At 44.0% G+C, this 26,191-nt stretch overlaps 1 protein-coding gene across 7 annotated transcripts in view; it reads left to right on the forward strand.

The window, feature by feature from the left end:
- Window positions 1–26,191, forward strand: part of LOC126365762 (uncharacterized) — a 1,228,930-nt gene that overhangs the window by 566,972 nt on the left and 635,767 nt on the right. For 4 of the 7 annotated variants that reach the window (XM_050008261.1, XM_050008262.1, XM_050008263.1 and 1 more), the window contains exon 1: window positions 14,533–15,006. The exons of the other annotated variants lie outside the window; for them this stretch is intronic. In XM_050008261.1, coding sequence (XP_049864218.1) covers window positions 14,659–15,006 — 348 coding nt within the window. In that variant the 5' untranslated portion in view covers window positions 14,533–14,658. Of the gene's footprint in view, window positions 1–14,532; window positions 15,007–26,191 lie in introns of those variants that run through there. 7 annotated transcript variants of the gene reach the window in all.

Genomic DNA, 26,191 nt, shown 5'->3' on the forward strand with positions numbered 1-26,191 from the left:
TATAAACTGATACTCAGACATACATAATATTCTGCTTTTCATTTATGACTGTAAAGTGCATTTCCTTAGAACTCTGTAGTAAACCTTAATGTGACAGCTTCTGAAATACAGTTTTTTTGGTCATTGTATGTAAAATAGCTTCTGATGCATACTTGGAAAAATGTATGTGTAAATGATGCACGCTGTTTGACTCTCTCTTCGATAATTGTCGATTTGTGTACACTAGCAGCACATACATTCACAGACAGACAATTCGCGGATCGTCGACTGTATGTATCACTAGCGGACTAATCGTGACGAAACAGAGGCTTAAGCAAAGCAAAGTAGAAAGATGTGTCACTTTTGCCTCAGGGTTGTGTCTGTGAAGAAAACGTTAGAGTGTGAAAAGTTGAATCTTCGGCGTCAGTCATTTTTCCAACGTAACAAGGAAATGACACCGGAATTGGTGTTACTTGAGTACATGTTACACGGTGGGTAGTTAGAAAGTATCATCTCTAAACAAAAAAGATACGTAATTATTTTTGCTTTTTTGCAGTCCCAGTAGTAAATGGAATGCTCGTGATACAGTAGCGTAGCATACTGCATCAAATTTGTGCAGGACATAGGTAGAGCAGTAGTTAGTTTGCGGCAGCAGCAGAAGTGTTACAGCTGTGTCAGGCCATTGCAAATGACGACTTTGGCCACGTGGATTGTCCTCACCCATCTGCCACATTTCTGCAGCTGTCAGAAATGAATTATGACACTACACTACGGTCCATCAGTGCCTGTGACGTGATAAGCAATTCTGGCGGAAGGAGTCCGTAGTGTATCGTAAACGCAGGAACTTACTTGCAAGGTAATTACGTAACTTTATTTGTTTTTCGAGATAATAATTAAATAGTTGTGACTGCCCTTGATAGGTATAAAGCGGAACCCGAGCTGATCAGCGCTGTCCCCTTTGCTGAAGAGCAGTGAGGCCGGTGGCGCTGCCGCTGCCCGGAAGCCGCCCACGTGCTCCGTGGCTGTAGCAGCAGCAGCAGCAGCAGCAGCAGCAGCCATCCAGCTAGCGAGCCCGTATTGATCGGCGCCCAGCCCAGCTCTGCTCTGCTCTGCTCTGCTCTGCTCTGCTCTGCTCTGGTCCGTTCTGCCGCCTGGGCCACAAACGCCGCTCCGACGTCTGCCGGGCACAACACGCCGATACGGGCTCTGCGTGTACGGCTCAGCTCTAGTCCACTACTTCAGCTTCTCTGTCGAGGCCTTCCAACGGCAAAATAGCTTCTAAAAAAAGGTTGCCGTCTCTCGAAAAGAACTCGTCCTCTGCTTCGTACTTCAATAAATTAGTGACGTTACACTTAGGGGACAAGTGACGGGATACCTCCTTTAGCCCGACGTAGTGCAGCGTCTTGACTTGGCATGGGCTCAAGTAGTCGTTGGAAGTTCCTTGCAGACATGCTGCCTCTATAGCCGTCCATAACTGCGGAAGTGTCGCCGTTGCAGGAGTTTGTGTATGAGCTACCGTCTTGATTATGTCCCATAAATATTCCATGGGATTCATGTGGAGTGACCTAGTTGGCCAAATCATTTGCACCAGTTGTCCAGAACTTCATTCAAACAAATCGCGAACAATTGTTGCCTGGAGACTTGACGCATTGTCATCCAAAGATTGTCATTATTGTCATCATTGTCATCCATCCTTATTCGGGAACATGAAGTCCATAAGTGGCTGCATATGGTCTCCAAGTAGCCGAACACAACCATTTCCAGTCAGTAATCGGTTCAGTTGGACCAGAGAACCCAGTCTATCCAGTGCAAACATAGCCCACACTTCTGAACCACGACCAGCTTCCACAGTATCTTGTTGACTACTTGGGTCCACGGCGTCGTGGTGTGTGCGCCACGTTCGAACACAACCGATAGCTGTTACCAACTGAAATCTGGACCCGTCTGACCAGGCCACGGTTTTCGAGTCGTATAGGCTCACGAGCCCAGGAGAAACGCTGCAGGCGATGTACTGTTAGCAAGGGTACTCGCATCGGTCGTCCGCTGCCATAGCGCAGTAACGTCAAATTCCGCGCTATCCTAACCGATACATTCGTCGTACGTCCCACATTGATTTGTGGGGTTATGTCGTGCAGTGTTGCTTGTCTGTTAACACTGACAACTCTTCGCAAACGTCGCTGCTCTCGGTCGTTAAGTGAATGAATGCCGCCGACCAGTGCGTTATCCGGGGTGAGAGGTAATACTGAGAGACAGTACCTGAAATTTGGCATCCTTGGCACACTTTTAACACTGTGGAGTTCGTCATACTGATTTCCCTAACCATGTTCGAAATGGAATGTTCCGAGCATCTAGCTCCAACTACTATTTCGCGTTCAAAGTCTGTTCATGTCCGTCGCCCGGCCATAATCATGTCGGAAACCTTTTCACATGAAATACCCGAGTAGAAATAACAGTTCCGCCGATGCATTGCCCTTTTATATCTTAGTAGGCGATTCTGCCGCCATTTGTGTATGCGCATTTCGCTATCCCATGGCTTTTATAACCTCATTGTAAAAAGAAAAAGTGTCTCGTAGACTCACAAGTGGGAGGTAATGTGAAGAACCAAAATGTGGTATCAATTTGGTTGTATCTCTCATTGAGGCTACCTGTGAATAAATACATATGGTTGGTTAGATACTAGGAAGTACTTCAGTCTGGAACCGCGCGACCGCTACGATCGCAGGTTCGAATCCTGCCATGGGCATGGGTGTGTGTGATGTCCTTAGGTTAGTTAGGTTTAAGTAGTTCTAAGTTCTAGGGGACTGATGACCTCAGACGTTAAGTCCCATAGTGCTCAGAGCCATTTGAACCATTTGAACTAGGAAGTACGATCGGACTGAGTACTGCTATTATCATTTATGTCATTGAGTGACATGTTTTCATTATATTCTGGTACTGTTATAGTGGTCTTCCTGGATAAAAAGTTGTAAATGAAATTTAAACCTAAACCTTTGCTCGAAGATACATGTTCAGTTTATCACAGTTCCCTTTATTGCCATTAACAGCCACACTAGATTCTATCCAATGTGAGGTTACTCATGTAAACACCCTAATACTCGAGAGGAACACCATACGTTGAGTTCTAATTTTTTTAGATTTGTGACCTTCGAACTTATTTATAGCTTAGACAATTAATACCTTTTGCCGTTCCATTTCTTGTATTAACTCGGGATGAGACGTGTTACTTAGGATTGCATAAAATTCTAAAGTATGGCTAACATGTCTGTTTCGAGAAGAACGACTGGTACGTAAGTTGCCAACAACACCCTACCTTTAACTAACTATTGGATCTAATAGAAAGAGGAAGAGATAATATTCTCAGTGCGGAATCCATTTTTTCCAAAACATACGAGCTGCCATCTCCACGGATGAGTGAGGAACAGACAGTAACAGTGTGAGTTGCATCAGTTTGGTGGACAGATCGCATCATAGCGTCATAGGCCTGAGAAACAACTACCTTCTCTACCTTCTGAAGGAAATGGCACAAGGTGTAATAGACATGTCCCAGAGACTACCACTTGTAATCTGCTTCTTTTTATTCACAAAATTTGTGTGTTCTTGATGGGTACGTTCAAACGCTATCGTGTCCTGTGTCGCCAACCTCTTGAGAAGCCATGAAATGATCGATATCGCAAATACGGCAGGAAGAAGCAGGAGAGAAACCTGTGGGCGTTGAAGCTATTGCGTTTATTTCACATGATGGCACTTCATCAGATAAAAATCGGATGTATTCCAGGCACACTTCTGGTTAAACTTTTATGGCCACCTGCACAGTACGGAACTACGCGGTAGTGTGAAGGACTACCTCGGAGTGAGGACAACGCAGTTCTGGGACAGAGCAGACCCCATCAGATACGGTGTGACGTGTATAGGGAAGACTGTGGCCACAGTGGAAGATAGCTGACGAGAGCACCGGCGGCATACTAGACCATTGCAGCCAAGCAAATCCGCAGTCGCAGAGTACTGTCTCGAAGAAGGACAAAGCATGGACTACAACAATGCAAAGGATTCGATGCAGACTTCATACTGTTTAAACTAATGGAACTGTGTTTTCGATTTAGATACGAAAAAATGACAGTTTAGTCAGCCGTTACATGGCTAAAACCGTGGCAAGACCTGGGTTAGTTAAGTGTTGAGAGTTCCCCTGTAATAATAACGAACTGGCTTCTGATAAAGGTAGAGCACCATCGGGTACGTCACACATTTGACGCAGAACTGCGGGCGGAACGGCAATGGTAGCCGCCACAAACCTCTGAAGGCGGCCAACGTGGAGCTGAAGACGGTGATATCACTGTATCGGGACGTTAAACCCTAGTCTTCCTTCCTTTTCGGATGAATTCCCTTGGAGGCCAACGTCTCGGCTGCTGTATATCATATAGTTGCTTTGCTTCTGCATATGGTATTAGTCTCATAATTTTTGTCTCTCAAACCTTTCACTCCCCAATGTAAATAAGATAGCCTCTAGTCCGCACTGCATAGTTCAGTAACTAACACAGTGTATAGCTACAGTGGGCTCCAGGTCTGTATGCGCCGTTGTATGGCCTTTTTGCAGGTATTTATAGGCGCTTACCGGATGAACAATGTAGCGACGTGTTTTCACGAGGAGAAACCCTATCTTTAAAGTGTTATAGCGGTAATGGCAATCTGAATAGGAGTATGGTAACAGCTGTTCTTCCCATTTTCTACTCACTTGCTTCGTTATATCCCTTCTCTCTTTATCATTCACGATTCACTCTCTTCGCCGTCGTATTCTGTTACTCCATAAGTTTTTTCTATTTTATGTCGAATTGATTAAAATTGTCCGACGGTATGACACGCCATGTAACAATACTTCACTTTGTATGAGGCACGCTCCAAGCGTATTGGCAGCCAAAGTCTGTGGCGCCTGACACTCGGCTACTGTTAAGATCAGTAGGGTACCACTCCACAAAGTTCTTTCTAAATATGAAATGGGGAGAGCTACTGAAATGTATTTTCTACTGTTTTCGTTAGAACAGATGAAATACAGAACGTATTGTGATGATGATATTTTTTAATAGGGCTGATGAGTTTTCAATTGGAGAGTTCTATCCCTTTTAGTTTGACGGATGTTGGCTGTCCTTGGCGTTTTTATTCAAAGTTTTTGCTTCCATTTCCGGCCCATGAGACTAAACTCGGCGGCTGATGCATAGCTACCGAATGCAGTGAGAATAGTTAGGACAGACTCGCATCTAGAAGCAAAGCAGTAATTAGAGGCCCTGTGACGTTACTTCCAGTGATGATGGTGAGAGGTGGTGAATACGCAGTCGCAGAGCACTGTCTCCCAGAACGACACATCACGGACTACAACCGTACAAGGCTTCCATGCAAACTTCATGCTATTCAAACTAATGGGATTATGTTTTCGATTTAGATAAGAAAAAATGACAGTTTAATCGGTTAATGATTAAAACATTTTTTTGGGTAATTAAAGGAAGACAAATATTAAGCGAAGGTAGGAAGATTGACTGGATAGGACAAACCCGGGGATGAGATACGTCATATTTTCAGGACAATCATCCCGTTACTACTGTTAATCGCCTTATCGAATTAATGTATGCATGAAGTGACTATATCGATGGTCTGTTTACGTTATGATGCAAAATTGTTCGGCGGACAGACAACTGTGGACGTTGTCTATGAAGCTGGTTGTCGTTCCTGGTGTCCAGGTTGTATACCAATCAGGTTCCTCTCAGAGTATGCTGATAAAATAGCTCCATACTTAGCAATTATATACAACCACTCGCTCACAGAAAAATCCCTACCTAAAGACTGGAAAATTGCTCAATTCACACCAATACCCAAAAAGGGAAGTAGGAGTAATCCACTGAATTACAGGACTATATCAATAACGTCGATTTTGCAGTAGGGTTTTGGAACATACACTGTATTCGAACATTATGAAGTACCTCGAAGAAAACGATTTATTGACACACAGTCAGCACGGTTTCAAAAAATATCCTTGTTATGAAACAGAACTAGCTCTTTATACTGATGAAGTAATAAGTGCCCTCTGTTGTTCCTGATCTATGTCAACGACGTAGGAGACAATATGAGTAGCCGTCTTAGATTGTTTGCGGATGATGCTGTCATTTACGGTCTTGTAAAGTCATCAGATGATCAAAACGACTTTGCAAAATGATTTAGATAAGATATCTGTATGGCGCGAAAAGTGGCAATTACCCTGAATAAAGAAAGGTGTGAAGTTATTCACATAAGTACTAAAAGAAATCAGCTAAATTTCGATTACGCGATAAGCCACACAAATATGAAGGCTGTAAATTCAATTAAATACTTAAGGGTTACAATTACAAATAATCTAAATTGGAATGATCACATAGATAATATTGTGGGTAGAGCAAACCAAAGACTGCGATTCATTGGCAGAACACTTAGAAGGTGCAAGAGGTCTACAAAAGTGACTGCTTACACCACGCTTGTCCGCCCTATTCTAGGGTATTTCTGTGCGGTGTTGGATCCGTACCAGGTGGGACAGACGGATGTTATTGAAAATGTTCAAAGAAGGGCGGCTCGTTTTGTATTGTCGCGAAATAGGGGAGATAGTGCCACAGACATGTTACGTGAATTGGAGAGGCAATCATTAAAACAAAGGCGTTTTTCGTTGCGACGGGATCTCTCATGAAATTTCAATCACCAGTTTTCTCCTCCAATTGCGAAAACATTCTGTTGGCACCCAACTACATAGGGAGAAATGATAATCACGATAAAATAAGAGAAATCAGGGCTCGCGCAAAAAATTTAGTGCTCGTTTTTCCCGCGCGCCCTTCCAGACTGGAACGATAAAGAGACAGCTTGAAGGTGGTTCATTGAACCCTCTGCCAGGCACTTCATTGTGAATAGCAGAGTAATCACGTAGATGTAGCTGTCATGAGTGCTTTCGTTGAAACTGAAGCTGACGGTACACGGCAGAGGAGAGCGTTGTTCACATGTTTTGGGTGCCCGGTTGCAACTTATCTCGGTCTTGTCAAGTTAATCTAGTTTCCGTCTGTGAGTGAATCAAGCAACACGGGTTCTCCTTGTTGCAGTTAACGTTAATTTCACTTTGTTGTGCAGTGCGGAGCACAAATTCAAAAACAAAATTTGAAATTCTGAATTAAGTATATGAGAACAAGAAAATGCTTGTCAAGAATAAATGATAACGAAATGTTAATGTTGGTAGGAGCTTTGCAACACGAAGTTTCATTGCAAAAAAATGGTTCAAATGGCTCGAAGCACTATGGGATTTACCATCTGAGGTCATCAGTCCCCTAGAACTTAGAACTACTTAAACCTAACTAACCTAAGGACATCACACAACACCCAGGCAGAGAAAATCCCTAATCCCGCCGGGAATCGAACCTGGGAACCTGGGCGCTGGAAGCGAGAACGCTACCGCGCGACCACGAGCTGCGGACCAACACCATACTGAATGCCAGCATTACCGATGTAAGGGCTCCACCAACGTTTAAGTCATTTTCAGCCATGTGGCCGGATACTTTCGATAACATATTGTATATCAGATGTATACTGTGAATCATCAACAGTCAGTCCAGAAGAACAGTTTCCAAATTTAATACATTGTTCTGCCAAAAGGTACCAAATTCATTTATATTTGTGTAATGATAATTAAAGAAAGCGTTTCTGAAGAAGAGAAATTTGTTTACATCGAGTATAGATTTAAGTGTCAGGAAGTCATTTCTGAAAGTATTTGTATGGAGTGTAGCCATGTATGGAAGTGAAACATGGACGATAAATAGTTCGGACAAGAAGAGAATAAAAGCTTTCGAAATGTGGTGCTACAGAAGAATGCTGAAGATTAGATGGGTAGATCACACAACTAATGAAGAGGTGTTGAATAAGATTGGGGAGAAGAGAAGTTTGTGGCACAACTTGACTAGAAGAAGGGATCGGTGGGTAGGACATGTTCTGAAGCATCAAGGGGTCACCAATTTAGTATTGGAGGGCAGCGTGGAGGGTAAAAATCGTAGAGGGAGACCAAGACATGAGTACACCAAGCAGATTCAGAAGGATGTAGATTGCAGTAGGTACTGGGAGATGAAGAAGCTTGCATTAGATAGAGTAGCATGGAGAGTTGCATCCAACCAGTCTCAGGACTGATGACCACAACAGCAACAATAATTCAAGAAACAAATATTTCACAGAGATACTTGGCGTAATTTATCTCAGCATCTTTCTAAATATAACAACACTGCTATAAAACATTTTGTGATGCTATTGTGGCTGTAAGACGTTTTTTGTCTGTGCTGTTAAATTAGATTTTATGGATCTGTTCCCTTTTGAAACGAGCTTTTCAAATGGCAGCACTGTCCGCTAATGGCAGGCATCAGCGTTCGGGTCCCAGGCAGGGGCTCTGATTTAACTCCCCACACACCATCGAATACTAGGAGTAGAAGAATGCGACCTCAGTTTATTGGAAGCCAGGTCTGGGCACAGAGCGTCCGCCGCTGCCACAGACTGAACAAGCCTCTGGTCCGCCCGTGGCTCGTGGCGACCCCGGCCGGCAGCCAGGGCGTGTTGTTCCGCTGACGACCGCCGCCCATGGGCCGCACTCAACAGGTGAGCAGGTGCCGCACCACCTCCGCCGTGGCACACTAGCTCCTCTTTTCACTGCAACAGGACACGAAATAAAGTACAAATTTCCTCTGTTCCCCGCCAGATTCAATTATATCGTCTCCAGTTCGGAAATATTGCTGATTTTCATCTGGCAGTGTTATTTGTTCTGCACTGTTAAAATCGGTCTCTTACACTCTGTGTCATTTTCTTAATAAGTAAAAACGATCTCACAGGAAAGCAGCTTCATCTGATGTTGTGAGTAAATGAGTTACTGCATGATAGCATCAACTTGAGGAAAACAGCCGGCCCCTGTGGCCGAGCGGTTCTAGGCGCTTCAGTTTGGAACCGCGTGACCGTTACGGTCGTAGGTTCGAATCCTGCCTCGGGCATGGATGTGTGTGATGTCCTTAGGTTAGTTAGGTTTAAGTAGTTCTAAGTTCTAGGGGACTGATGACCACAGATGTTAAGTCCCATAGTGCTCAGAGACATTTGAATCATTTAATGAAAACCTTTTTTTTCTATAATACACACAATCTCTGTCACAGCTAAGTAATTTTCGAAGGAAAGACCGACGCCAGCCGTTCTAAATAATTCGATGATAATGAATACTGAAAAGTTTTGCAAGATCAGGACTCTAACACGAAACTCAAGCTTAACGCGAGGGCTTACCTTAACTGCGTCGGCCATCCGGTCACCCATCCCGTCAGAACTAAATTATCAATTTGACACGACAGTAGCGTTCATGCACCTACTTGATCTCAACGAGTCCTGTATTCCTGCAAGAGGTTCTGAACCCGTCGTGCGTCGTCACTGAAGTTATCAAGGCAGTCACGCTTACAGATATACTCAGAATAACGTATGTGTTGTGCCCGTTCTGTCGGACGCCGACACTTCAGTGTGGATACGGATGCAGGTGCAGAAGCTCAACAGGGACCGAACCTCCTGCGGGAACACAAGAATCGCTGTAAGTAGGTCTATGGACATCCTACGTTATTGGGTGTGACAAGTTGAGAATTAGGGTCGGGCGGGAAGCGCGCCAGGTGGACGAGGCGGTTACGGCAACCACGGGCGTTAAAGGAGGGAACCGGGTTCGGGTCCCGATCCAGCACAAATTTTCAGCTTAAACCATCAAATTATTTCGCTGCCCAGTTGCGGCTGGCGTCGGTCTATCATTAGAAGTTCAATATTTTACGGCCTTTATATCAGTCAACATTGTGGTATCTGTCCGGGTTTACAGATAGGAAAAAAGCACTATATGGTGGATATGTAATTTATTTTCAGGTACATCTCAAGAGTCATAACACTGTGTGGCTAGCCTCACTCCGTTCAACACATTACACTTAAACAATAACAGTTACATTAAATATTAGCGAATAGTGAGAACATTTTACTACATTCTCTCAGTTAGATAGGATGATAACCTGTGTGTTCCATTTAGAAACACAGAGAGTGTGCACAACGAAACAGCATATCTGGCATGAGGATGGTTCAAATGGCTCTGAGCACTATGGGACTTAACTGCTGTGGTCATCAGTCCCCTAGAACTTAGAACTACTTAAACCGAACTAACCTAAGGACATCACACACATCCATGCCCGAGGCAGGATTCGAACCTGCGACCGTAGCAGTCGCGCGCTTCCGGACTGAGCACATTAACCGCTAGACCACCGCGGCCGGCTGGCATGAGGAATAATCACTGCAATTGTGCTATAGGGGTTTATGTTGCGACCACTCTGTTTTTGTGCATAAATGATTTACCACCGTATATCCAAGTAGCTAGAATATTTTTCTTTCTTGGCGATACAGATAGTGTAACGAAGCCGAATGAAACAACTTCAAGACTCGTAAATAAAATTTTCTTGAAAATCAGTAAATGATTCCTTTGGAAATCGATTGCCACTGAGCCTACAATAAATTCAATTCTGCTCTGCACAAGGCCTGACCACACCGTTAAATATAAAGCTTGAGGACAAATTAATAAATAAAACAAAATATTCTAAATTCTTGGTTATTCAAATTGATACGAAGCAGAACCGGGAATGACAATTTACAGACCTTCTTCTACAGCACTTGAGTTAAGAATAATCTCGTATTTTGGAGATTAAAATGTCAAATCGTCTGCCGACTTTTTATTTGTTAACGATTTATGACGTTAAAGCTTATCAGGCAATATATTGGCCACCCTCAAAAAACCCCACTGATAGCTTTGGAGCGCTGGGACCTGGCAGGCAAGTGAGCCTGTAAACCGTGGTGGTTAGATGATACGTATGTATGTATGTGTGTCCCAATTTGTTGTTGTAAGATGTGCCGACGTGAAGACGTGACACAATGTAAGACAAAAGCTATCACGTTTGGACGTGCCCACGACCATACCGTTAACGAAGTTGCCAGATTTGTTTGTGTATCTGCGTTAACTGTCCAGCTCGTCTGCAAGAAGTAATGTTCACTAATAGCACTGTTGCACGGCGTAAGGGCGTAATTAACGTGTTCGTGAAAAACTAATAACCAACATGTACTAAGGATAGTGCCACGCCTTGAGAACAACAACTGTTGTAACTGATCCAGCCCTCCAGAAGCACTGTTCTATATTAAATACGTAAGCGGGGCAATAGTTCTTGGGTTCAGATACGTCAAAACCCAAAAATGAAGAAAGAGAAAAATTGATTACTTAGTGATTGCGCTTTTCCTTGCTTTACTGCAAGGTCTTCCCCCCCTCACTAACGCCTGCGAGGTGGACTTCCTGCACAACTGCGAGGTTAATCAGTTGGCCGCCACTCTTGGGTGAATTTTTGTCATCGTTATTACAATTCTCGCACCGAAGTGAAACGATATGTTCCTGAAAAGTTATCAATATAGGACTCTTGAAATAGGAGCATATGTGTTCTGACACTTCACAGAAGCTATTTACAATCAGTGTAGTTGGCATAGCCACCATGGCAGAAACTTCTGTTTGATTTCTCCTGAGTATAAGTCTTTCTTTATCGGATTTCAGTGCTTTCAGACACTACTTTCTTTCTCCCGTGTTTACTGTTGTCGTTCTGCAGATTTCCGGATGACTACTGCGGACATTAAAGGAAGTCGACTCTGCGCGACAGACCCAGTTATCAGTTCGAAGATTATATCCTTCCAAAATTTTTAACTTATTTTGGAGTAGGTTCTGCACGCACATTACATTTATGGGTGTGTTTATTTATCCAACACTGCTCCTAAAAAGCTTCTGTCCTTGAGTATTTTAGCTGTGTGATGATGTACAAATAAGAAGTTAAATTATACAGGGCAAAATAGAATGAAATCTACGCTAGACTAGTGATCGAAACACAAACGTTTCTTTCACGCACATTTGTTTTGTAGTTGTTCAGCTGTGAAAGCAATATCTTCTGTCGAGATGGCAAAGTTAAAAGACTTTGCTCAGTGCACACTAGGTAGCAGTTCATTGATAAATACACAGAATCCCGCTCCAGACAATGTGGACTTCAGGCACCGAGAATAAGTAACATCCTAGGTCTCGTTAACTCCATTGCAAGCCCGCGAGTATACTTCCAACTCGCTCTCAAGCAGTGCTGCGCAACAGCTGGCCTCAGCTAAGAATTCCTGTCGTCGGCACGGTCTTGTCCTCTATTCCTACATTGTCTTTTTTTCTTCAGTATAAACAGCTTCTGCCTATTAAAGTATTATTCAGCCTTTAAGATACAGGTGCGCGGGGATGCGGATAAGCACAGCAATAATTACTTTACGGTAGAAGTTAAAGGGCAATGTCTGTATACATGACAAACGATAGATGGTAATAATATAATAATTGTTATTGTGATTGCCTGTTCTGGACTGAGTGTCAATATATTGGCTTGAATACGCAGTGTCTTGGACACTGTAGTTTCGTTGTTGACCGCTGGCAAGGCTAAATATCGTAACTTGTCTATCGCCATGGTTTGCGACAGTTGCACGTGCGTACATCCTGTTTCCTCCTTACCAGTAGCTGTCTTGCGTCTCATTCGTTCTGTTTCATCACTTCGGTAATTACCGACAATTTACACAAAATGGATTGTTCTAGCCCATTTGATGTTTCGGAAATTTTGCTTTGTTGTCTGGATCCTGTAGTACTCTTAGTATACCACAAATAACATGAACAGTATGTGAAATAAAATCTATTAGTTCCCGTAAATATATTCACAAGCGCGCAATATGACAGTTAAGTGCATTGAGAAGCGTATCACGTTCACGTGGTTAACATGGTGAATTACCGTACATTAGATAAACGAACTGATGACTTAATAGTAAACGGTACACGAGATGGGTCGACAACACATCATCATTTGACTTCTGATTGTTGAGGAAATGTGCCGCAGTATATTAGTAACTACGACGGAACGTTGTAACTTACAAACGTATCAAGAATAAAAAATTTGGTCGTAATTGGCCTCCACATTATTAGTCTATGAAATGTAACTTCAGCAGAAGATAGTTCAAGGGAGCGGCAAGAGTCCCAAGAGAACTCCAACGTACAGAACAGTACATTGTTTTAATATCCGCGCCTTATTATAAGGGACTTCAGGATGCGGTGCGTATAACATTTATTTTGTCTGCGCTGAACTTTGCTGTGGGCGAAAAATTATGATTTTGCCCTTTCTCTTACATTCTGCTCGTTTAATCATTTACATTACTTGGTTTTATTTTACATTTTGAGAATCCGGTTTATCACTCACTCACTGATCGCGCATTCATTCAGTAATTGGTAACAGAATAAATAAAGATTCCTCCCTCTCCTTCCTCCACCATTATCTCACGCAGGACGAGATGCAGATTCAAAGTTCTGCCTGATGAGTGGTCACCATTTTTACAGACACGACTCAAAAAAGTTTATTTTGTCTTCTTCTTTTTGAACGTATGTTAGATACCCTAATAATAATATTTTGCAATAACATCAGTATAGAATTCTATTTAACAAGTGCCTCGCACTGGCGATAAAGGAGGACATGTGATGGCATCGATATTCTAAGTGGACAACCCAGAAGCCTGCCAATACCCTTGCATTATATAGTTGGACAACATCAAGCATGGATGTGTAAAAGGTTTGGACAGCTAAGAACGCCTCCAAAGGGTCGGAAAAATTGTGAAATGCAAACTGAATGGCAGCAGTACCATAGGACAAACAATACCTGGACCAAACCCGTCAACAGATACGCTAAAAGCATCGTGAACTCGACATAAGTACACGTTGATAATATGGACAGGAAAACAAGAAAACTCATGGCAATTCACTGCTCACTTCATCCTCGCAGTGACGTCGACAGGTTGTATTTACCAACGAAAGTAGGCGATGGAGGACATTCTCAAGTGAGGAAAAAGTGGAAGGAGAGAAGTATGCATTGGCAGATTGTGTCAAAGATATCCAAGAACCAGCTGACTGAAGCCAGTAACAGAAAGCTTATCAGAATACAGAACAACAAGAATCAGTATCGGTACGGTGCGCTCAAATACTGGACTGACAACCACAGCCATAAAAAAAAATTGAATGAACAGTTTTTGAGAAGAAAGTATTGACAAAGTTGAGTGTTTTTACAACATTCGACGTGCAAGACTGTTGCACTCTCTCTGTTTGTATACTATTATTCCAATTGCAGGTAGTAAAGTGCGCCTCAGCAGATGGCTGTACAAGCAGAGAGAGAGAGAGAGAGAGAGAGAGAGAGAGAGAGAGAGACTGTACGAGAGTGCTAGTAAGTGTGCGCCGCGCAGGAGACGGAGAGCGCAGGTTGGTGGCTGCTGGCTGGGTCGGCCTGGGTGCCCGGGCTGGGCCGGGCCTGGGACCGGTCGGCCGCGCGCATGCGCTGTGGCCTGCCGGGAAGGGGGGGGGGGGGCGAGATGAGGAGGGGCAGGGCGGGGTGGGTCGAGCCGGCGCCGGCAGTGCCGCTGCAGGCGCGCCAGGGAGCAGGTTGCTCGCTGCCTCGCAGTCTGCCGCGGCGCGCCGTGCCGTTGTGTGCTGTGGAGTGGAGTGGAGTGGTGTGCCGCGCCGCCGAGTGCTGAACCGCGCCGCGCCGGTTGCTGCGAGGACGGATGAGCGGCTGCGTGGGCCGCGGGGGCGGCGGCGGTGGCAGGCGGCCGGGCCAGGGGGCGGGCCGGTGGCAGTGTGGCGGCTCGGGGGCGGCGCAGCAGCCCGGTGGGGGCGGCGGCGGTGGCGCGCACTGCGGGCTGTGCTCGGCGCTCGGGCAGCTGGTGCGGCGCGCCATGTGCCTGGGCGGCGACGCGGGGGGCAGCCGCCGCGGCTCGGCCGACGCCTACTACCGGCCCCAGGCGCTGCCTCCGCAGCCGCAGCTGGCGCCGCGGCCCCCCACCGCCGCCGACGACGACCTCCAGCCCATCGTCGCCCGAGAACAGCAGCCCCCGAGCGATGACGACGAAGACGTGAGTGCCCCGTCTGCCTGCCATTTCAAGCTGCTACCTTCGAGAGACCTTGTTGTGATACTCGGTATCTGACATTTGTCTAGAATCAGTAAGCCTGCATAGCAGAAGTTTCGGCATCCATAGTTTTTCGGTGAATTTCTGCATCTCTGGACGCTGTATTGACGTAAGTTATGGTAGCCGCCGCCCACCGTCCTCACGGCAGGCCCCGCCGGCACGCTCTGTTCTGCTTGGCTCGCCGCAGCTGGGCTGAGCTGACGCGCTCCGTGACGTAGCCGTGACGCCACGCCACGCCGCTGCTAAGCCGTTTACCTCTGTTGATCGCCATACTTCTACTGTTTATCAACGCCGGTGCCGGATTCATCCGAAGCGCTACGTATACAGATGGTACTGTTGCGATACGTCAGTCTAAACGCATTTAGACAATACTTTTCGTAGTAATGAACGACCTTTTAAACTTTTTAACCGGTTGAGGGGAGAACAGATGTTCCTCCTCATCCTAGTACTTGTACCGTTAACTTCTTAATACTCAGTCGTTGATGCTTGCTAGTCACTTTGTGTCTTGTTCCTGTTCCTTTGTTATTGTCGCTGTTGCACTGATTTCCTTATCCCCAAAACACGGTTTCCGAATGCCGAACCTTTGTGACTGTTTACATTACAAGATCTCAATTTGCTCACAAGTAAGTGTGCAGAAATTTCCAAAACTGACTTTGTTCAAATAGCTTCGTCGGCGTTTGTTTACGATAGGTCTCCGGCAAACTGTAGAGTTCCCATATCCGACCAGGAACTTTTTATTTTCGTGATAACTTGCCTACCTAAGCATCGAACAATAAAAAGGATGTGCTACAGCAGTCGCCGCAATTATTAGCTATTGCAGGTTCACGTCTATCGGAAACACATGTAACATTTTTTGCATGGATTCTACACACCTGCACAGTGTTATCGTAATATATAAAGTGAAATTTATTTTTATGGCATTTAATGTGTTTAAAGTGTATATAGGTATTAAATTTCAGGTAAATAGTACTCTCTTCTCATTGGCTGTTTCTTGCTAAACCCCTTCCGTTGATTCTTACTATAGCAAGGAAAAAAGATTCCTGCATCGCGGCTAAGGCTCGTTAATTTTCTGGCTGTGTTCATTTGGCTTCCTGTCGTATACTGTTTTCAGTGCATTATCTGTCGGCCACCATGTGTAATGTATACCACTTATTAATCGTCATTCTAATATCTGTATTCACAATAGGGATCCTACAAGCATAAAGGCGATATCGATACAATAATCGACAGGTTTTGTCGGTCAAAAAATTACTCCGCTCTTAACAACTTTTTCATTATTACGACGTTCAAGCAGTTTGTCTCTAGATGAAAGTCACGATCTTAAGATTTCTTGCTGCGTAATGTAGTTAACAGCAGAGAGGCATTTTTCATCTGGTTGTTGTCCATAATGACTCAAAAGAAGAGTTTGTGGAAAAGTAATTCCAACGTGCTCCAATAATTTCTAAACCACAGTTCTTTCATTGTGTCAGAATTAATGTTTATGGAAAGTGGGTAAATACGATCTATGAGTAAATTTCGCCTGATTAAAACAAGCGAGACTGCAGTAAATTAAAGTTAATAAGGCTGATTACAATGCCGGAAAACAAACGACGTGCAGTTTCAGTCAATACTTTGTACTTACCTAAGTCCTGTTAGCATATATCATAGCTTAGTTGTCATTGCAAGAAAGCAGATTACAAAGCAACTGTATGCACGAGTTTAATGCTAGCAGCGTTATTGTTTTGTTGAACTTCCGTTGCGGATGTTGGTAGGATAGAAACTGGGCGATTGGTTTCTAGAGTTTTATGAATAAAAGCGTTTATATCGCTTAATAAAACATCTTCGTTCATTACGCTGTTTTGGCTACTGCTATAATGAGATGTCGAAAAGCTAAGAACGTACTAAACAAAGTGCGGTGTTAGTATTAAAAACCTATGCCTAATCTTTGCGTCAAACTAAATCAGTATTAAAAACCTATGACTAATCTTGGCGTCAGCTAATTTGTCGACGCCTCGGTTATGCGTACTGATACTGAAACTTGTTTAGCAAGTTTCAACCTTACCATCGAAATTTTCTTATTTAATCGTGTGGTTCATGGCCTGGGGTGGGGCATACTTGACTTCACTTGGATTGCTTCAAAGTTTGGTACCCAACTGTTGGGGTGTCGCCGGCCGTTATGGCCGAGCGGCTCTAGGCGCTTCAGTCTGGAACCGCGCGACCGCTACAGTTGCAGGTTCGAATCCTGCCTCGGGCATGGATGTGCGTGATGTCCTTAGTTTGGTTAGGTTTCAGTAGTTCTAAGTTGTAGGGGAATGATGAAAAAAATGGCTCTTAGCACTATGGGATTCAACATCGTGGTCATCAGTCCCCTAGAACTTGGAACTACTTAAACCTAACTAACCTAAGGACATCACACACATCCATGGCCCGAGGCAGGATTCGAACCTGCGACCGTAGCGGTCGCGCTGTTCCAGATTGTAGCGCCTAGAACCGCTCGGCCACTCCGGCTGGCTGGGACTGATGACCTCAGATGTTAAGTCCCATAGTGCTCAGAGCCATTTGAACCATTTTTTGTTGGGGTGTAGTATACGAGACGGTGACGAATGCATCTATAGTGCAGTTTCGTGGCGTTGATTACGAAGGTGAAGACGACGACAGTGCTGACGCTGACGATGGTGGTGGTGGTGGTGGTGGTGGTGGTGGTGGTGGTCGAAAGCAGGTGCCTACGTATAACCAACCACTTGTATATAGCACCATGGGGATCACCGAGCTTATCTTTGTTATCCAGCCGGCGGATCTTTATCATTGAATATCGGGAGCAATGCGTTCTTGATCGAAGCACATGAGCCTCCGCTCCATCTACGCCGATAACTGAGCGCTAAATTCGTTCTCAAAAAGAATCAATAGAAATACATAGCCTGAAATCAATTGCCTCTTATCTAACCATATAGTGCTTAACTGGGCGTTTCAGGAATCACTATAATTCTTCCTTCCATAGTTCAAGCGTATTTAGATGGTCACAATTTTCAAGGAAGATCACTAGAGCACCCAAACCAATACTTTTGAGGTCCCATCCCCGCTGAAATTGTCTAAAATGAAGGTAATAACTGGCATTGCCTTTGACCATGAGCCTCACATTAACAACACAACGTCGACGCACATTTTAAGGCAGCTTCCGATAACAAGAGTGCAGTGGGAATTCCACTGTTAAATTCAGAGGAGAGAGCAGATGGGTGGAGACAGTACATTGAGAGCCTCTGTGAGTGAGAGGACTTACCTTGTGACGTGATGGAAGAAGAAACAGGAGTCAATAGGAAAAAGATTGGGGATTCAGTATTAGAAACATGGCAGAAGAGATAGATAACGTTGCATCGGAGTTTCCAAAATCATTTGAGGAAGTGGCAGTAAAACGATTATTCATGTTTGTGTGTAGTATGTGTGCGAGTGGCGATATACCATCAGACTGTGGAAAAGGTTATCCACACAATTCAGAAGATTGCAAGAGCCGACAAGTGTAAGAACTATTGCACAATCAGCTTAACAGCTCATGCATCCAAGCTGCTGATAACAATAATACACTGAATATTGGAAAAGAACATTATGGATGTGTTAGATGAGGATCAGTTTGGGGTTAGGAAAGGTAAAGGTAACATACAGGCAGGTCTGATGTAGCGGTTGATAGCGGAAGCAAGGCTGAAGAAAAATCAAGACGCGTTTGTCGGATTTGTCGACGCGGGAAAAAGCGTTCGACATTGTAAAATGGAGCAAGATGTTCGAAATCCTGAGAAAAATAGGGGTAAGCTATAGGGAGGGACTGGTCATGTAGAATATGTGCAAGGACCAAAAGGGGGCAATACGAGTGGAAGACCAATAACGAACTGCACGGATTTAAAATGGTGTAAGACGGGGTGCAGTCTTTCGCCCCGCACTGTTTAGCCTATACTTGAATGAAGAAATGACGGAAATGAAAGAAAGATTCAGGAGTGGGATTAAAATTCAGGGTCAAAGGAATTAATGATAAGATTCGCTGATGATATTCCTATCCTTGATTAAAGTTCAGAAGAATTACAGGACGTGTTGAATGGAATGAAGAATCTAATGATACAGAGTACGGACTGAGAGTAAATCGAAGAAAGATGAAAGTAATGAGAAGTATTTAGTATCAGACGTAGGCCTTAATTTGAGGTAGAAATTTTTTGAGAATGTACGTTTGGAGCATGGTAGTGAAACATGGACTGTTAGAAAACCCGAACAGATGAGGATTTAAGCGTTTGAGATCGGGTACTACAGAAGAAAACCGGAAATTAGGTGGAAAGATTAGGTTAAGAATGAGGAGGTTCTGAACATAATCAGCGAGGAGGCAAGGAGGAGGGACAAGATGATAGGACATGTGTGAAGACATCAGGAAATAACTTCAGGGATTTGTGGAGGGTACGAAGTGTAGAGGAAGACAGAGATTGAGATACATCCAGCAAATACTCGAGGACATAGTTTGCAGGTGGCACTCTGAGATGAGGAGGTCGGCACAGGAGAGGAATTCGTGGCGGGCCGCATCAGACGAGTCAGAAGACTAATGACCTCAAATATTAGCCTAAGGAGGCCATTCTGTTGGTTTTTCTTGCCTAGTATCACAGTATGTCAACAAAGGCACAAACTGCCCTGACGAGACATATCACGTTAACTGCAATCCCAAATTCGGATTACCACCGAGTCCAACACAAACGAATGGTGGGAAAGCTGAAAAGGGGAATGGGAGGAAGCAACGAAGCATGAAGGCAAGAAGTACGCAACAGTTCACATGTCGATTCCCTGTTCCACGAAATCTCATAGAAATTAAATGCCTAATCACCTCGCCTCTCTGGTAACGAGACTTAAATTTAGCTACGGATATTTCCGTGAACATTTTCGCAGGCTGCAAATCGAAGAGAGACGCTTTCGCTGTTGTGGAGAAGAAGAGGGCGCAGATAACGTTTTGCTTGGACGCCCCAGAGTAGATGGAAGAATTACAGATTTCTTACAAGAACTTGGGAAGCTTGGTCATGCGTTGCAGGTTTCGTGACGGCTTTGTTAGCAACACAAGATAACAAACTTTTCTAGTTGCCACAGGTATCCGCATCTAGGACCAACATAGCAATGGCAGTGGACGGCACATGTTTTAAAGCGTTTAATTTGAGAATGATTGTACGGCATTGGCAACTATTTTATGTAAGTATAAGTTGGCTAAACGGTGTGAGGTAAGGCCAATAAATTCAACTAAAAAAATTCGTAAATAAATTACAATGAAGAGATAAAATTGCTTTCTTGACAATCGCTTTTATTGACTTTTTATGTTCCCTCGCAAAAACAATTAATCTGTGATGCTGGCGCGTTGCCAGTGAGGTAAAGTTTGCTATTGTGACGATAACTGTCTTACTGCCAGAAGACTGCAAGGTATTAGTGACAAACATCTTCCAAAGGGAGAGATGAGATTACAGTATGAGTAATATATCTAACACAAAATCTGCCAGCATAAGAGAGAAAAAAAACCAAAAGTAAACTCTGGAGATAGGAAAGTATTGCTCCGTCAGAAGTAAAATTCTCGCCATTGGGCTGTGTCAGCCTAATTCCCTCACCCTCGTTTTTCTTTTCCTTTGTCAATTTTTTGTTTTATTGTTCTCTTACAACTTAAAACCCTTCTTTTAGCCTAGAGGTATTGGCATATCGTACGCTGGTGTTTCCATCGTCAAGACCATATTTCCTTTGGTTTCGCGATAAGAACTTGGTCGACGAGACGAACAACGTCGAACACGCGCGGCGGGCGGCCAGAGCTTGCACTCGCCCCTGCTGGGGACGGACAGATAACAGTGTTTGCGTGACGCGAGGCCCACGCTTCTACCTGGCTGGCGCCTTCTCTGGTATGATGTCGGGGAGAACGGCCAGTTTTAATGCGCAGATCGTGAAAGACAGTTTGATCACTACTCTGAGCTGCTCTGTAGGATTCATTCATTGGAGAGAATAATGCAGCAGTTGATGGTACACATGCCTTAAGTGAAGGTAGACGACCAACACATTCTTTAAGGGCATCTAATTCGTTCACGAAAGACTCCGGTTTCAGAAGCCTGAACTGACTGATTCTTTACCAACAATCGTCTGTCTTAGCGATTTATTTTAACAGAAGACATAGGGATATTCAAAGAAATGTTACGCGGTATGTCGTGAGTTCGTTTGTTCAGAGTTAGAACGTCACACCCATGTTTGACAAAAGATTGCGTGGAAGACTGTGTGCATAATAAAAAGGTTTATTGATGAGAGCGGGTGTTTGCAAGACGAGTGAAGTAGCAGGTTACTTCGTGTAACATAGATATTGAATGACATCTTGGGTTGTCGGGTGTTCTGCCGGATATCAGCGTCGTACTTGCACGATATTTCGGTAACTTAACTCGTTACCTTCGTCTGGTCCAACCTGAGACGCTGATGTCCGTCAGAACACCCGACAACCCAAGATGTCATTAGATCGCCGGGAAAGCCCGAAGAATTAGATCTTGAATGATTATCGTGAGAGTAAAACCTGGCTTAGTCCCTTGTGGAGGGATGCCCTTCACCGTTCTTCCTGAAGACCACTCACGATAAGAATAGACAGAGAAAAAGGCGGGGCGTGTGACGGAACTAACACAAATGCGCTTCATACTTCCGCCACACACTGTGGAGTAACATGCGGTTTGCAAAGTGACTTATTACGTATGCCTTCCAAAACAGCTGCTTTCATTCAGAGCACTATACTTCTGAAATTGTTGTTTGCTCCATTTTTGTTAGATGTGAAGAAATGTGCATTTAAAAAAAATGGTTCAAATGACTCTGAGCACTGTGGGACTTAACTTCTGAGGTCATCAGTCCCCTAGGACTTAGAACTACGTAAACCTAACTAACCTAAGGACATCACACACGTCCATGCCCGAGGCAGGATTCGAACCTGCGACTAGCGGTCACGCGATTCCAGACTGTAGCGCCTAGAACCGCTCGGCCACTCCGGCCGGCGTGCATTTAAAGAAAGCAAGGGTCCAAATTACTTGAATATTCCTGCTTATTGCTCGTTTAATATTATAATTAGTCCCGGAGTCATCATTTTACCAGTTGTTCAGTTTCAAATTCTGTCGGCTTCATATCACTCTTGTTATTGTTTGACATGTGCACGTCTTATAGCAGAGAGGGGGCAGAAAGCTGCCTCCAAGTTGTTAAGCATACCAGACCTGAGCCATTTTTCACTTCGTAGTGGCAGAGCCCCACACGAAGTGCTTTAGACGATCTGTCAGTAAAGGATGACGGCTGGAAGCACTGCGTCATTTCGGCATTGCCTGTCTCCATCGACTGCTAATGGATGACCTGAGTGCATGTTAGTTCGCTGAGTGATAGCCATACATTAACGTGGCAGGGAGGAGAAAAAGATGATCATCTGCCAGATGTCAGCAGTATTCAAGGACTGTTCGTAGTCTGTTATCGAGGATTTTGGTTCATATTTTACAAACCATGAATAAGAAATACAATGAAAAATAAATTTGCAATTGGGACTGTCAGGATCGACACTGATAGGTTTCTGAATGTGGTAACTGTCAGATTGCAGGAGAAATACTTAAAAAAAAGTGAATCACATCTTAAAAAATCCATAATTCATGAAATGAGCCACATCAGTATTTGAGGACATACATTATTAAAAAAAGGAGATCCAGCTGTAACACAGCTTTTGGACCAAGCAAGCATTAAGTTTTCGTTCACTGTTAGGGTACTGATTAACTGCCGTTTCGTTATGAAGAAGAGTGTTTGAAAAGAGCAAGCATTTCGGCTCGTCTCTTTCTGATTCGTATTTAATAAATAATTCGACCATACATGAACTGAGCTAGACAGGGTCTGATGATATAAATTTTGATGCACATTAATGTGATGACAGTGGAATTATGCGCTGATTTCATCTCCCTTTTAATATTCTGTAATTTAACGTGGTGCTGGCTGTTTCAGTTGATTTTATTGGTGAGCTTTAGAATTAAGATGCGCTGAGGATACGAGACAGGAGAGTTACAGTGGCCATCGAAAGTGACCCTTTGTGGACCGAGGGAGCGGAGCGCATCCTTCGCAGAAATGCTTGCGGGGGGGATTGCCCTCACCTCTTTGGAAAAGTCGCCTTGGCTGCCTGGATGACAGGACTTTGCCAGCAGGAGTTAGGCGTCCGGGTCGAGCTAAGGAAAATACATTCACTTGATAAACGTCTCCGGCAGTCGAGACAAACATGGCAAACTGATCTGATACGCTGCTTGTCCAAAAGATGCGGCAGAGTTGACAGAAAGTCGTGAGCACAGTTATTTAAACTTTTCCCAGGGCCTGTGACGAGAGGCTAGCTGTTGCTTGAGAGGGCACTGATTGGAGATACTGATGTGACGCAAGGAGGATATAACACTTAGTTCGAAGTTTTTAGCAGCAGTGAGGACGATGATTATTGGTTTTTAACGTTTCGCCTTTGCTGGCAAGAGATTTTGTTACTCTGAAACAATTATGCTATTGAATTGGTTGCGAAGTTTCCTGGCGGGAATAACCGAGCAGTCAATTATTTACTAACTAAAAATTAAGGACATCGTCTCTCGACTTGGCGCTGAACATATCAGTACTCCGCAGGCTTCGCTCTCAACTGGAAGAGCAGACTCCATCGCAGAGTGAGTGCTCGACAGAGCGGTTCTAGTGATGTACTTGTTTGCAGCCAGACGCGACGTCACCAATGTGCTCATATCGCACCAACGATGTGCATAACTTGCAGCTTCTGCATGTTAATACCATTGCGAAATAGAAATTCAGAATCGCATTCTGATTCACTTGCCCATGTTGTCAGTATATGCTCAGTTGGATGGTGTTTTTCCGGTCATACAACCAATCACTGCAACTGATGAGTAGGAAAGTTACGTTTCACAAGTTCAGGTATATGATTATGGGCTAATTCCGACTCTAATAAGTAACTTTGCCATCCATTAGTCCTCTTTACTACTTCTCGTAATTAATATTCTGTGTTCGTAATTTCCGAGTTTTCGTGACTTATCTAGATTCTTGCTCCTTCACATGCTTTTTTGTAACAAACTGGAGAGTTTACTTAAATAATGACTTAATACGTTCGGCTATTGCCTTATATCATATTTAATATTTTTCATTGATAAGATGTACATTCCTCACCATAAACTGCTTTCACAGCGTTAATCATTTCGCTGCAGCCATTCATTTCTGCATTGGTATCGAGGGTGTGTCTTCATCACGATTACTTCCGATTCATTTAACTTAACTCACACACATGCAGGGCTTCACATTCTTATATAACGCTGACGTGCTCGCCTAATATAGTACTGGATTGTTGGGGGTATCAAGAGTACTCTAAAATGGTCTATAGACGACTGCAGCTTGAGGATTCTAAAAGCATTCTGCATCTTGCAACGTGGCACTCACATAATGGTCACAAACGTGGTTAGGATTACTTACAGACGATTCAAATTATATAAGCAGTAAGTTTAAGTATTTGAATGGAACTAGCAATACTTAAATTAATTGCAAAAGACTCGAAACTTGTGCGCAAAGTAATTATGATAACGAAAATAATTTACTTAACAGAGCACTCTCTTTTATGCCATATGGTGCGAAGCAATGTTAACTCGTTTACGAAGCACGTTTTGACAAAAACTTCGAGAATGCATTAGTATGCACCGAAGACAACTGGTATGCATCGCTTTTTTTGGTACAGAACGGCTTAATCACTATAATAATGTAGATATCAATGGGAACAAGCAGGCATTAGTAGACAATTGCATGTAGTTCGATGCTGTGGGAATGGCAAACAGCATCGGCCAACCCATTGACAAGATAGTAAAAATTTGACGTAGACAAAATAGCATGCAAACATCTCGCAGCCTGAGAAGAACTATTTACCCTGTTGGGCATCCTCTTACAGAACGTAATATCATGTCTGACTGCTAGAACAGTAATGTACAAGCTGCTTCTTCACTAGAACACAAAATTACGAATAATGTGGAAATTTTTTGGTGCTCCCAAAACAAATCTCACTTTGCTCGTTGGTATCTGTGAGCTTCTGTTGCAAAAATACATACACAGTTTTCATATGTTTTAAATTTGACGATTTTTCTTGAAGCACTTGAGATCTTCGTCCACAGGGGAATCGCACCTCGTGTTTTCTCTTTCTCAAATGTCTCTAAGCACTATGGGACTTAACATCTGAGGTCATGAGTCCCCTAGACTTCGAACTACTTAAACCTAACCAACCTAAGGACATCACACACGTCCATGCCTGAGGCAGGATTCGAACCTCAGACCGTAGTAGCAGCGTGGTTCCGGACTGAAGCGCCTAGCACTGCTCGGCCACAGCGGCCGACTTCTCTTTCTTCTTAAACAGATACGTTGAATACTGCTGAATGATTTTGAAGGGAATTGTTCTTGCAAATGCGATTTATTTTCCTACACTTACGGTTCCGCAGACGATCGACAGGGTTTAAATCGGGGCATTTGGGTGGCCAGAGAAATAGGGTAAACTCATACTGGTGCTCTTCGAACTACGAATATACGCTAAGAGCTGTTTGACGCGCTACGCTGTCATGCTGGTAGATGGCATCGTACCGAGGAATAACAAACTGCATGTAGATGCGAACATAGTCTCCAAGGATAGATGCATACTTTCGTGGATCCACTGCCCCTTCACACAGGGAATGCCACGGAAACATTCCCCAGACCATAACGCTCACTCTTTCTACCTGGACTCTACCGACGATTGTTGCAGGGTGTTTGCTTTCAGATGTTTCACGCCGTATTCGCGTAAAATGTGAGTCATCTCAAAAGGCCACCTGTCGCAAGGCCTACACGCAGCAACATCCAGACCAATCGTCGAGGAGACACTGTCGGTAGCCCCTTGGTTCATCTGGGCAATCATCTGTCCAACAGTTACACCTATATTCGCCCGTTCATCCCTGTCAGCTATGGTCCATTGTGTGCCATTATACCATGCACGGTACACTTTGATCATGACGACACGCGAGCTGTTTACAAATTTAGCTCTTTTGGAAATGGTCCCACTCTTGGCTCGAAAGCCAGTGATCATGTCCTTCTGGACGTTAGATAAATTGTTCCGTTTCCGCATTAC

The sequence above is a fragment of the Schistocerca gregaria genome, chromosome 4 (assembly GCF_023897955.1).
Source record: "Schistocerca gregaria isolate iqSchGreg1 chromosome 4, iqSchGreg1.2, whole genome shotgun sequence".
Lineage (NCBI taxonomy): Eukaryota > Metazoa > Arthropoda > Insecta > Orthoptera > Acrididae > Schistocerca > Schistocerca gregaria.